Consider the following 14,466-nt stretch of genomic DNA (forward strand, 5'->3'; position numbering starts at 1 on the left):
TGAAACTCCGTTCGGCTATGTGCCTACTATAAGTGAGCATTTGCATTTTAGGAAGTGTTATTTGTCGCGTGATTCGTTTTCTCTGTGGAAGTCATATTTACACGAGCACTGCGACGCCACTAGACATGCCGGCATCGAAATAATTTCTTGCCCAACTTTCTGCTCGACTGCACACCCTACTTGTCGACAGGCGTACAAAAAAATAACGTAACGCGGAGCAAGCTTTTGTTGTTTTCAAATAACGGGCTTAATTTAAATGCTCTGCTCAGGCGATATGAGCAAGTGTGTTCCATGGTTGGCAACCAGGGGAGCAGCGAATATACTACTCTTATAAAATATGTGCTTTTCATCTTCACTAAGATGAACCTTTCATAAAAATATTAGAAAAGGAGAGATATCTCTTTTCCGTCGGGATGGGAGAAGTGAATGGAATTTCCTGCCCTGGAGGTGGCGCCAGCCCGATGCTGCGAGGCGGAGATTACATCTCTTGCTTGCGTCGTCGCTGTGTGCCGGCCTTTCCAAACACAAACAGACCGCGCGTCAACGCCTGACATTCAAAGCAATCGCGTAGAGCCTGTGAGGAGGAGGACTGCAAAACAAATATGGCACGAGGACAAAGTTGATCGTGGTCTCACTGCGGCATTTCAAATCCTACAGAAGAGATTTAAAAAAAAAGGAAATCTTTAATATCGTTGCGCCCGAGGAAAGAGTAAACACGCACGTCCTAGCAGATGATGCAAATCGACTTCTGGTCGTCCGTTGAATCGCGTTCTTCGTATTACTCCTCACGAGTGCACCACCTGCGGCGTAAACCAGAAGGGGCCTGTAGTGATGCAGTCAGAGAAAAAAAGATATTACGGATATATTTTCTACCCCGCACCGGGAAAAGAAATGCTCCGCTTTTCTGAGCATGACGAAACATCCAAGGAAAAAAAAAGAAACAGTGAGAAAGAGTGAGAAAGGCGTTCGACGTAATGGTTTGGGATCCACCAACAAATTGCTCTCCCGTCACGCAAGTATTTTCCAAACGTGGAACGTCGATTCGAAAACCGACCCAGTACGGTTTTGGAGTCAGTAAAAATTTTGGTCCTGCATTTATGCCCGAGCGGTTTTTACACAAGTTGTATTTTTGTTTCCTCCATCTCCTGGTGAGGCTGCGCCTAGCTTCCCCGAGTCTAAGTAGCCGTCCGACCACCTCGGGTGTTTCTGCTGTTCGGTTTACCTTCTGGGTGTATCTGCCATGCGTCTCTTTTAGCGTGTTTCCCCACGCCTCTAGCGTTTGTATGGCGGCTCAAGATTGCCGAAATCATGGCGAAAGCCGAAGAATACGCCACACAATTGGCGAAACAGAATTGGGAACAACTATATCTCTCAAGGGAACCTAGGCACAGCAAAGACCAGGCATCTTCTAAGAGCACTCATCGACCCGACCAAAGCCAAGTCAGAGAACAACAAAGCTATATACCGGCTAATCCACCAATAGCAGGGACCGGACGCCGAACTCTTAGAGAAGGTGCGAACCGAGGGCTTTGGCAATGCGAGCCTGCCAAACTACACAGGGTAGTGCCGGGGAGACGAGAATGCTAAGCTGGACTGATCCATAACGAAAGAAGAGGTCTACACGGCCATACCAAGCACCACAAAGAACACGGCTGCAGGTGTGGATAAGACAAACAACGCGCAACCTCAGTGATGAAATGCTTACCGAATTAACTGAATTCATCAACAAACATTGGGAAGCAGAAACAGTCCCGGCGGAGTGGAAACATGCCGAAATGGTAATGGTACCTAAACCAGGCAAGAAACTCCAAATAGAAAACATCAGACCAATCCCGCTTACATCATGCCTGGGAAGCTGATGCGCGAGTAGAAACCCAAAGGCTGCAAAACTATAAGGAAGATAACAAACTAGTTCCCCACACAATGTTCGGCTTCAGACCTAAAGTATCAACACAGGACGTACTCCTCCATATATAAGAAGAAGTACTCCAGAACGTTCCCAGGCACGGAGAAAACGTAATAATGGCCCTGGATATCAAAAGAACATTCGACAATGTAAGCCACGAAGCAATCCTCACGTGTTTGGATGACCTGAACTGCGGACGAAGGATTCACGGCTACGTCAAGGCTTTCCTGTCAAAAGAACGGCAACCATAGGCATGGGAAAACTTCGGTCGGAGAAGTTTCGGACAACTAACAAGAGAACACCGCAAGGGTCGGTCACCTCGCCCAGGCTATTCAACGTGGCAATGATCGAACTGGCACAAAGACTAGGGAAAATTGGCGGCATACAACACGCAACCTATGCCGACGATATCACCGTATGGACCAACGCCGGCTCACTCAGCGAAAAAGAAGAGAAGCTACAGAAACCGGCCAGCTGTGTAGAAAACCACGTTAAAGAAAGAGGACTAGCGTGCTCGACCGAAAAATCGGAGCTCCTACAAGTACGGAGAGGAAAACAAAACCAAACGCTCCCGATCAGTGAAAAGCTGCGGGTTAAAGTCTACCTGGAAGGAACACCGATACCCGCAAAGGCAACCATGCGAATCCTAGGGATGTGGCTGCAGTCAAACCAGCGCTGTTCCCACACCCTTACGCTGCTGAAGACATCAACACTCCAAGTCGCACGCATTATCACGCGAGTCTCGAACAGACACCATGGCTCGCGAGAAGAAAACACATTCAAGCTAGTTAGAAGTCTGGTGGTCAGCCGAATGATATCCAGCCTCCCGTACCACAGCCCCATCAAGAGCGAAATCCAACAGGCGGATTCAATAATGTGCAAGGCGTACAAAACTGCGCTTCCACTACCCAAAGACACTTTAACCGAAAAACTCCTAGCCCTGGGACTGCAGAACACGTTCGCAGTACTAAGAGAAGCACAACTCGCGGCCCAAATCCGCAGACTGCAGAAGACAGCCACAGTCCGAGCTCTCCTCCAGAGGCTTAGCTACGTTGAGCAGATGCGGGAAATCTCCAGGACCGCAGCTATCCCCGACGAGTATCGCAGCACGCTTAAAATAGCACCAGTCCCAAGGAACGTGGACCCCAACCTTCATAAAGGTCGCCAGGAGGCAAGGACCGCTTACCTCCAGAAAAGTTACGCTCCCCAATAAACAACGGTGTATGTGGACACAGCCATATATGCCAGACAAAGGGGAAGCAAGAATGCAGTAACAACGATGGTCGACTTGGCGCTACGAGAGAGAACCAGCGTTTCACTACAATACTGCACGGTATAGTCGAGGCTGAAGAAGTGGCCGTTGCTCTAGCGGCAGCGGAGGGCTATCGGATCGGACAGTCACTAACAATACTATCAAACTGGCAAACAGCCTGTCGCAACTACTTGCATGTCAGAATCAGTCACCAATAACTCCGCATACTCTGCTCAGTAGACTGTGAAACAAAACAAGAAACAGGCACAGAACCACATGAAGCGATCACACACAAGATCGTATGGGAATCGGGACACACGGCGGTGGCAGGGAACCAAAAGGCGCACTGGATAGCTGGAGAGTACGCTAATTACCGAGCGTCCAACGTCGACAGGCTCAAGGAACCCACGCCTGTACCCCGAGAATACTCGGCCATTTTAGACAAACTTCGGAAGCTGCAGGAAGCGGTGCCCCCCGCCGCACAAGTCAGGGAAGAAGCTTTTGCATGGAGAGAACTACAAACGGACGTTCCCTAACCTTAACGTGCTACGTAAAATGCACCCCACACTATATAAGGACAAATGTCCATGGTGCTACGAGAAACACACATAATACCACATAACATGGGCATGTCAACAAACTGACGTGCGGAGCAATGGGAGGAACTGCTGTCCAGCGCCCCTGCGAAGACCAGCCAGGTCTAGTGCGGCGTGCGCGACGGACAGCAGAGGCCAGCGGAGCCCCGCACTGCGATAGACCATTGCGATAGAGGACGGACCAAGCAGCGGGTGAAGACCTCCGGGGAAGACGCAAGGAGGAAGGCTCCGCTGAAAATCCACCGCAGCCGCTGAAAAACACAATTACTGGAGCTCAGTAAAGTTTTTACTCACTCACTCACTATCCAAGTTGCAATGCATTCTCTATCGGTCCCTCCTTCCGGAAAGGCCAACTAGGCTTATTCATTGGCTACGGTGACCGGTTGCGGAGCCGGAGTTGGCGTATTCAATTTCCTGCCGCGATGATCTTGTGATGACGCTCTTGTACAGAAGAATACGAAGTTTCTTGAGCAGCAGCAGCAGCTGCTGCAGAGGCTGCAATAAATCACACTAGTTTTTACCCTGACAAGGACTCATATTCTATGAGCGTCGTCTCCACATTCTCATACAGACGGAATGCAAAACACGCTTGTTTTCCGTAACTTCGGTGCACTTTAAGGAAACCCAAGTGGCAACGCTGATTTGGAGCCCTCCACCACCGCACCTCTCTAGCGCTTCGTTTACTGCATTAGAACGCCTAACGTATACTTCACGCACTTTCCGGGGCTATCTATGTATGTATCTAACCGTTTTCTCGCTTCACCGGGTAGTAAGTGGTCGAATGGGTAGCGCATCGGGCTGCTGTACTGCGGCTGCTGTGCTGCTGTGCCGTTGAAGAACAGCCCATACGTGCCGCCTTTCGACGAACCCCTTTCACACCGACATGGGTCATGCTAAATGCGGGAGTGAGTATAGGTACCACTTTTCGAAGAAACTCTTTGACGCAGACTTGGAGCACTGGGTATTTGCCAATCGGACTGTGTTTTCAGGGAACCTATTTGATGCCAAATTGGGTCACCGGGTAGCGAATTGAAGCTCTTCTGCGGGCCCGATAAAGAGGAGCAGGACGAGACGAGAGAAACAAGGAGAAACAAGCAGTCTTGACCCGGTATATTCACGCTTGCCCAGAATTCCGGCCGAATAGGGCCAATGCCGCACGCCTATGCGTATACGTCCTGGTAATTGCTTTCCAGCTCGCGCTGGTTAGCAGCCGCAGAGAACAATAACGGCGGAAGGAAAGAAAGACAAGCAAGCATCGCCGAGATGTAGGTCGCGCTTGCAGCCCATCGGTGAAAACCTAGTACTTACGGCAGGATTCTCATTAAACGACGCGCGACAAGCGCACAGCGCTCTTACAAATAGGTGTGCACGCGCTAGCGGTTACCGCTCAGGCAAGCAAAATAGTTACCTCGGCGAGTTGGTATTGGTGTCATTTTGTGCATTGTACTTTTCTGTTTGTGCTCGGTCAAGTTTCCTCTTTTAGCGTTTTAGGAGAGGATACCGCTGCGTAGTTTGTCGAAACAACGGCAACAGCGATATAGCGTGCCTGACAGTGGCCATACATCAGTGGTCGCTGCGCTCCTGCTCGCGCGCGTGAGATGTGGCAGAGAAGATGAAGAAAAACAAACAAACAAGCAAGCAGACAAGTTCCGACCATTACAGCGCTTGTTGACACCACGCGCGAGCAACAGACGCTCGTCTCGAACGATGCGCATAACAGGTGGCCTAGTTTTCGGGCGCGTCCCATGGAGACTGCAGCACGAACAGCGCCGTCGTTCGTTGCCAACGCTCTACACACGTGAGCGCAGCCCTTCTTGTGTGTATGAGTGTGCGCGTTCGGGGCCGCCGACGCACTCGTGTGTCTTGCGAAATGCGTCTCTCGTAATTTGAGCACAAAATTTATTAAGGCAGCAGGCGCCATTACGTAGCGAGCATACGCAGACCGTACTTACAGCAGTCAAGTAGAATGTATACGCGGCAGCTGTGGCCATTTGTGAAGCTTCATTTAAAGCGTTTTAATTGTCTTGGACTCAGAGTGTAGGGTGGAAAAAAATTACTATTGCTTCTGTGTTGTTTGCGTTGGTACTGATTTCACCAACGTTGAGATCCTCATCGAATGTCTGGCGCACTGTGACGCTAACCACACTGGGTGCTCCGTGAGCTATTGCATGCTTCTACAGCTTTGGTGCATCGCCAGTGTTGTCGTCGATTTTGTGAATTTATCCCGGATTGGTATTCCATAGGTCGTGAGCATATTGGAAATTTCGAATACGAATCAAATAGTCTTTGGTATTCGATTGTTATTCGTTTTGAGCTAGAATTCACTAATTCAGTGTCGAAATATTCGTTTCTGTTCGAGTATAAAGCATAGAAATAATTCATGACACAAAGAACAATACTTATTCCATGTCTACCAGGAGAAAGGCCGTGAAAGTATACAGTAACTATTGAGAATGATTCTACTGCAGGCATGGTTGCTGCGGAGAGGGACAGTTGCTGAGTAAGCGCATGGGGTGTAACGCCAACTCCTGCTTAATAATTTCCAGGAATTCGACGATAAGGTTTCCTCGCCTTTGCGAGTTCCTGCTAATTTGTTTTCTCGATTTAGTCAAAACAATCCATTATTTAGACAATCTCATCATGTTTGCAGTCCTTTGAGACGACGTGCCCTGCTGTAGTATTTGCGTTCCCCGCCTCTATTGTGCCGACAGGCGCCAGCGCCACTTCTTCCCCTAGCGGAAAGCCGCGTCACCATCTATCAGGTCGCCGGCACCGTGAGGCGCTCGCAATGTCCACGATGTAAACACGGAAAATGAAGCAACATGCTCGTTGGAAAGGGGGAAAAACCGGAAATCTGATGAAACAGGGAGATACGAGAAGCGACTGCTAAACGACAGAAAACACGGCTAGAGCACAGGCAGGAAAAGAAAGCGCAGTTGCCGCAGGATGAAGTATCGAGAAAATGGTAAATACACCGGGATAAAGAAATCTGTGGGTCAAATACTGGTTCAAGCAAAGATGAAAAGGAAAGTGAACGTTGATTCTCAGAAATACGTGAGAAAAAGAAGGCCACACCTAGGATATTTTGGAACCACATAAACTTATTTGGCACGAAGTCCAGAACAACACAACAACGTATCCTAGACGAAGATGGGAACAAGCTGGAAGGGGACGCGTCATTAAACTACATCCAGAAAATATCCGAATCATTCTAAGGCAATTACGAGGTTCTATTTGAGGAAAAAAGCGCATTAAAGAGAACCAGATGGAAAAAAAGCTGGTTCTGACAGATTTCAACTCAAAGAAAACCGAAGAGACAATCCCTAAGCGCACAGGGGCAGGGCTAGGCGAGGTTGCCGGTTCCGAACAGGGACATGCTGAACCTAATGGTGAGTGCGGTGAGTTTCGTAGAGAGGTCACAGCTGATGTAAGGACCACCCCGTCCAGAAGCCTCCTAAGCTCAGCTTACTCCGCCACAATTAGTTGATAGGAGAGGGAGCAGACATGCGGTTGGATAAGAGCGCGTTTGTTCCACCGGAGGGAATTTTTACTCGCACGGAGGGAGATGAGAAGGGAAGAGAGAGAGAGAGAGCGTATTGCGAAGTGGAAGAGGGCGCTGTTTTCTGCAACCCTTTAGGGAGCGCGACTCAGAACTCTGGGGAACGGTACGGGGACACAAAGAAGAAAGATTGGAAAGTCGAGGCAGTCACAGAGCCCTCGGCTGTAAGCAGTAGCTAGGCAGCGCATTTACAAGTTCCACAACAGCCCCGTGTCCACAAGGAACTAACGGTAGATCTTCGGTAGGAGGACCGTGGGCCAGCTGGTCAGCAGCAATGTTGCGTGTGTTCTCAGTATGGCTTTGATCCTTGCCGTGCCTTGCCGTGCCTTTCTACCTCTTTCTCACTTGTCTTTCTTCTGAACACGACTTTGTTGGCTTTCTTATGGATATTCTTTTTCTCTTCTGGCCTTTTCGACATCCGCCAGAAGGGTAGTAAATTCTGGCCATAGGGATGGACGTAGAAGTCGGCTGAGGACGGTGCAAGATACAAGATAGTTTCGTTTTCGCTAAGAGCAACAGGATAGAACTCTTCCATCAATCATGTTTTGCAATAAAAGCCTTATCGCTGCGCATTTTTGCAAGCGTATATAGGACAAGGGTTGTAAGCTTGCATTTACAACGTGCCTCAGATCAGAGGAAATAAAATGTTATAAAGAAAACTGCGAACCACTGTAGACTGCTGCCCAGCGCTGGGTTAGCGGGAAAAGCAAGGCAAAAAGGACTAGGATAGGTTGCGATAAGGACCGACAATTCGGGAACCACAGAGGGGCGTGAAAATGCAAAACATCATGAAATAATACTTCATTCAGTGCCGTTAGCCGTAGCCTCCGCCTATTTAAGAAGCCAGCAATGCGGCTAGTTTCACTCGATGATGTCTAAGGACTCAGTGGGAGGAAGTCGCTCGCTGAACATATTACACGATGCGACCAGAACAGCGCAGACGTTTGCGCTCCTGCTGGGAGAGACTGGCATTTGCGCAGTGGCTGCGGTGAACAAATTCCGCCACAGCATTTGGCTTCGTGATCTACGTGAACGTAAAAAGCCATCTGTGCACATTTGCACGAATGTCATTGCTAACTCTTGAAATGTGCGGCCTCAGGCTAGGTTCAACGAAACGAAAACGGAATTTTGTTTTGACCGATCAATCGACTGACCCTCTATTGATTGATTGATTGATTGATTGATTGATTGATTGATTGATTGATTGATTGATTGATTGATTGATTGATTGGATTTAACGTTCCAGTGCAAAATCTGTGTAATTTGTATCGCCTCGGCTTAGGGATGCGGATCAGTTTTGAATACTCTAGGTGTTCTTACCTAGCATATCAATTTGAGTACATGATCGAACTCGTTTTTCCTGCCCACAAAATTAATCTTGTGGCATTCCAAGTCCGCTCCGGCTGCTTGGTTAAACGACAATAATAAGGCTGACATTTACGCAATGAAATTGTGTGTCTAGTCGGCGAGGATAACGAAAGGAGAACCACACTGAAAGAACTGGAATATTTCTCCTATAATGGGCTAACCGGGCACGGCCTTGTTCAACCTCCTCGCCTTTGTTGCATCCTCTTCGTCTCTCTCTCTTTCTCTTCTGTAATGGGCTGTTGTCAGAAATAGTTCTACGATTGAGTTGTTTCGAGAGCGATGACTTACGGTGGCTGATTTTCTGTAGGTGCACCTCAGCTTTCTAACAATTTCCTCGCTCGTTTCTTAATAAGCCCACGTGACTGTTAAAACAATGGGCATGCGACAAAGCAGCAGAGATTCGGTAAGGTGAAAGAGCACATGTCCAGCATCAAGGCGTGCGACAACCAGCTCTTATAATCATTATAGTACGGTGTTTTACCGCCTTTAAGGTCGGTAGTTCTTTAGGAGCGAGGGATGGACGACGTATTTGAATAGCTCGGTGTCTTGTGATTGGTTCATCAGGTACGTACGCCCTTTAAGTCACGTTGACCTGAACGGCTTGCTCAGGATGTAATCAACCATTGCCAAACGTGGACGAAAATTTTGTGCTTAGAAACGTTCCTATCTTTCTTTAATGCCGCCGTCGTGCTATCCACGGATGATTTTAGGCAACATCCTTAATTTGCATTAGTGCGCAAGAAATTAGTGCGAAGAAATCGAGAAATTTCTTATGCTTGGGAATAAGCAAATGAGACAGAAATAAAACGCGCCATAGAGAAAAGAAAGTGTTGCTCATCGTGGGCGTTTGAAACTTGAGAAAATTGTGATATATGCCCGGCCACCTGCTGAGCTCTAGTGAAGATTTTAATGTTACCTTCTTTCTTTTTTTTTCTCCTGCCGCGGCACCACGAAACCAAAAGAAAAAGTGACATTTGCTTAAGGAGAGAAAACAGACATTGGTTAAGGAGAGGTTAAAAGGAGTGAAAACAAACATTTGGTTAAGCAACAATGGGCGTAGTATGAGGGATCACGCGGCGCGCTCTTCATAGGTTTTGCTGTCAGCGCTCACTGAAAACACCACGCGCGAGCTCTCCCGGACATTTCTGTAAGTATTTTCGCAACGAGAGAAGTTCTTTACTGTCTAAATAATAATCTTGGGCAAACTAAAAGCACAGAATCGTTTACAGACGCTATCTATTTACCGAATACGTACAGTAAACGCCACTGCGCGCTGTCGCCGCGATGGAATCTCCTGAACCGGCTTGCATAAAAGGTAGGAAAACGCTGAGAGTAAACTATGTGAAATATGTTGTTAGAGTAGGCTGTCTGTATAACCAAATGGGGCATAACAGAATGAAGCCTCAATGCAGCGATCGCACAGGTTCGCAGCGACCGACTGCGTGTCTGCATGCATGTCCGCGCACAATGTTTTGCTTTCGCTGTGAGCGCGTTTTCGCACCGTGCCATGAGCTTTAAGCCGCAGAATATGAGCATTTGACAGTATGCAAGCAACCATTGTTGCATGGGCGCTATATCAGAGCTGTTCAAAATAATTTCATTGTAGAGACAGTTTCGACGCAGACGTGGACTGTGATGTGCCGTCGCGATGATTCAATCTTTCTTTTTCTAAATTCTTGGACGTTTCCATATTATTTCTCGAGTTGCGTCCCACTGTATGTTTAGCGGTGTTCTCAGCGTGCGATTCCCGCTGCTTCTTTTTTGTAATCCAGTGCATTAATTCATAACGCTTACAAACATGACCATATGCCATGCCTTTTTAATGTGCATCTTACCGCTCCCTTTCCATTCCAGTGAACTTGCCAGTATCTATAGCACCGACAAGTTCGTAGACCAAACCGTCATGACATTAGTCGGGCAGCGGACTCGGGCGAGCGTCTCAGGGCGCGTTTTCCGAACATCGTAGACCCGGCGCCGTAGCAGAAATCTTCCTCGCGTCTGTGCTTGCTGCATACCCGAGTTGTAGCCGATGACTGTTTGCAGGTTTTATGTTTCGCGAGCCAAGCTTCACGCAGCTTCTTGTCCTGCGGCTACGTGTGAATAAGGCTGACACCGGGCTCCGTTGCGTACGTCCGGCACCGCGGCACCGAGCCTACCATGTTACGCGCCTTCAAAGGCAGCCACTACCTATTCTAGTGCTTTCAAGCGTTGTAAAAGAGACACTCGAAGCGGGAAAATCTCGCCACTAAATGAGGACCGCAGCGTACGAGGGAATTGAAACTCGTTTACAGCTCGCTTCGGCGCTCTCGAAGCAGCCGACGCGGCCGCTATGTCCACATGATCCCTAATAGCACGTCACGCCGACGGTGGCGCCAGCTTTTCCAGTGGTGGCGCTCGAGGCCAATAGGCGCGTATGAAGCACATAGGCTTAACTCGACAAACCAAAGGGAGTTATCACCTCTGTTCGTAAATATAAAATACACAAAATCTTTAGAGATATCGACCTTAAAAGTTGGCTAGGCATATCGGGTTGTTGGCGCGAAGGAACGTAACCTCAGCATGAGCTCACCGTAAAGCCCCCTCTCAATTGCATCGCCTACGCAGGGACTCTACCTACACGCTGGCGTGGTCGCGCATAATTGAACGTTCGCGGTCGCCCGCGGTCGCAAATTATTACTAGGGAAAGAGGCGCCGTACGCTTTATTTATTTACTGTTATTTTGCCTATTTTTCGAACAAGAGAGAGAGGCATACAACCTTTAATGATATGCTGGAGATGTTAGCCTAGCTGTTCGCGTGACATGCCACTCCAGGTGCTTGGTGATGGTTATGACATATACAGTGATAAACACTTAACAGCACACACAGTCACACACACGCACGCGTACACATTATAGAGATACTTACAAAGTTTCGTTAAGGCTCGTCACCCGCAAGAACGTCAGCAGCGCTTTAGTGGCGCGTAACGCGCAGGGGGTGCTTTGCCATGGGCGGAGAATGTGCCGCAGTTAGAAGCTCCAGTCCCACTGCAGCTGTAGTGCCGCCTTCAAAGACTGTCTACTCTGACGCGTAGCGGCAGCAGTCACACAGAACATGTTGCCGGTATTCGGGGCCGTTACAAACCACATTGGCGAGCCCATCAGTTGAATTTTGCACTTGAAGTAGAAAAGCAAGAAAAAAAGCTGCATGTGCAATTTTAGAATATGCAGCGCCTCTTTTGGCAGCGTCGGCTCACAAAACGCTCTGATGGTTCACGTGTTTGTCGTTTATTATATGACACTGGTCTTCAGTGGTAGAAATAATAAGTGTAGAGATGCAGCACGAATTTAGGGGCGGATGCCAGAGGTGGCAATAAATGCGAGTATAGCAATGAGGTCAGCAAGATCACCGAGAAGCACGGTAATGACGAATCGCAATACATAATAAAGACGGGCACAACAACGACAGAAAGAATGAGTATATGGAGAACTGCGTATTGAAATACCGTACCACGTCACTGTATGTCGTCCAATGAGGTCCTAAGACGTTGGGAAACGAGATGACGGCCAGCAAGATCGAGTGTACAATCAAGGACGCCACTAGGTTCTTGTGCACCCGCAGCCTGGAACACTGCAGTGACCTGCAACGACAGGAAAACGCCACATGTAGCACCGAGCCAGGTAGGAAATGTTGATCAGGCAGCCAGCACTCTTCTGTTTCTCTAGATTCTCGTTGAATGAAAGTATATCACATGTCCCATAGAAGATGATAAACGAAGAGAGAGAGGTAGACAGACAGAGAAAGAGAGAGTTAGGGGAAAGGTTGGATAGCTAACTTATGGAACATAAAACGCGAACACGGGACACAGGAAAAGGACGTCGGGCACAGCGCTGCCTTTAGAGGTTATGTTGTGCAGTGCCCTTTAGAGCTGTTGCTTTCTTTGGCTGCCATGCTCTTCGTTTGTTGTCTTGTGTTAGCGCTGTTACTTCATCGTGAGAAATCACCAACTATAGTTGGCATGTGCATCATGCCTGGGTCACTAAGGATCAGCCTGGTTTGCTTATCTGCCATCAAGGCAGAAAGCTGGGATAGTTGGTGTGTCATCATTATTCAAAAGACTAGCGCTCGTCCTGTCGTCTTCTCTGTCTTTTTCCTTGCTATTTTGCGCTAGTCTTTTGAATAATGATGCTTATCTGCCCCTAGGGAGGGAGAAGGGCACCAAAAAGTGTAAATAGCAGCAGGTAGGATATATTTCAGGCACGCTATAGACACAGACCCTCGCTGTCATACGTGGGAAAAGGAATGATTAATAAACAAAGTGCGATATAAAAAGAAGTTACTTTTAAATTTGGCAGCACACGTACCATTTGCGGTGGTGGACGTAAGGATCTATGTGACGATCCCTAAATGTTCATTTAAATATTAAAATTCCCTGATTACCCTCTTAACCAACAGTAGTTGTTAGTTTCATGACTGATATATTACAGACGCATGCCATTTCAAAATTAGAGGGAGCTAGCGCGCAAAGCCTACCCATTGGCTAAAGATGCTTTGCGCCTATAGCACTAGTTACGATAAAGAACGTGCACAAATGTGCAGAAGTGTTACAGTTAACAACGTGACGTACTGAATTATTCGAAAATTTATTTATTTATTTTTATTTAGGTGGCTAGAAGAAAGTTGAGTCATATGATTTGACTTTTCTGAGCGTCGTACGTGTCTAACACGCGTGTAAGCGATTACGTACAGCACAAATGCACCTAGATGCACGAACACAGGCGAGCGCTCACGCAACAAGAAGATCCCTCGCAGCGAATCGTCTACGCTTCTCCGCATAACCTGCGTGGACGTGAGGCAACAGCGGCCAGCTGCCTTTGGCGTCCCTGGTGGAAATCAGGCGAACAAAATATATTTTCGCCAGTAGTATAGATAAATCACACAACCCATACCCGGACAGTGTGGCAATACTGCTGGACCGCCGCTGTGTTGCCCGCGCGCTTCCCTGTCGGAAGCGTTAGCCGATGCAGCGGAAAACAGGCGAGGCTATTATGCACACGCCTTGTGAGCCACGTTACACGTGTAGGCATGAAATAGATATGTGTGTAAAATAACAGAAACTAACAGAAACTGGGGCCTGTTTGCAATATACACTACTTGCCTCCGCCGAGGTCAAACCTTTTAATGACGCGGAAGCGAAAACTTTGCGATACTTTTGGTGCTATCTCGTTGCAGCAGGCTAGCTCAGCTAGGCGTCCTGTTGCAACCCCTCAAAGCAGCAATTTACATGCAAATAAGTGCAGCAACTTTGGCTAGCTCTTTCCGCGTGGGTTGATCAAGTCCGCCTTTTGGTTGTCGATCATACACTTCCTCTTTCTCTTCCCCTCGGTTCTACTCTTCTTCTTGGTTCTCCTCCGCTGCTCTGTGACACATCAGGCTAGAAAGCTATGCAATGGCGCTCGGTGGTTTACGTACGCAAGCACGCGAGCAAGTGGCCCGTCATGCGTGCAACCAGGCAAACCTTTCCAAGTCCCCAATAAGAAAAGCCCCTCCCTCATTAAGGCACGTTACGGTGCGCGTCCTCTGAAGACTTTCAGTATGACGCGTTCTTCACCCCATGCCAGCCACGCACTTCGTGGTAGGTATGTATAGGGTTTTCATGTGGTATCATTTAGGATATCTTAAAAAAAAAGAAACAGTCGTAGGTGACCCAAACCTTTGACTTAGATGTCTCTCAGTGGCACTCGCACCTCGGCGTTGGTGTTCTTTAGACCAACCTTAGGCGAAAGCAACGCACGCACCAAACTCGG

The 14,466-nt window shown here is 48.1% G+C and overlaps 1 protein-coding gene across 1 annotated transcript in view; it reads right to left on the reverse strand.

Annotated features, from left to right (window-relative positions):
- The window catches only part of LOC142570280 (corticotropin-releasing factor receptor 1-like), a 184,562-nt gene that overhangs the window by 80,151 nt on the left and 89,945 nt on the right, over window positions 1-14,466 (reverse strand). Inside the window, exon 5 of the mRNA XM_075678674.1 lies at window positions 12,170-12,299. Coding sequence (XP_075534789.1) covers window positions 12,170-12,299 — 130 coding nt within the window. The remainder of the gene's footprint in view (window positions 1-12,169; window positions 12,300-14,466) is intronic.

This window comes from Dermacentor variabilis, chromosome 2 (assembly GCF_050947875.1).
Source record: "Dermacentor variabilis isolate Ectoservices chromosome 2, ASM5094787v1, whole genome shotgun sequence".
NCBI classification, from domain to species: domain Eukaryota; kingdom Metazoa; phylum Arthropoda; class Arachnida; order Ixodida; family Ixodidae; genus Dermacentor; species Dermacentor variabilis.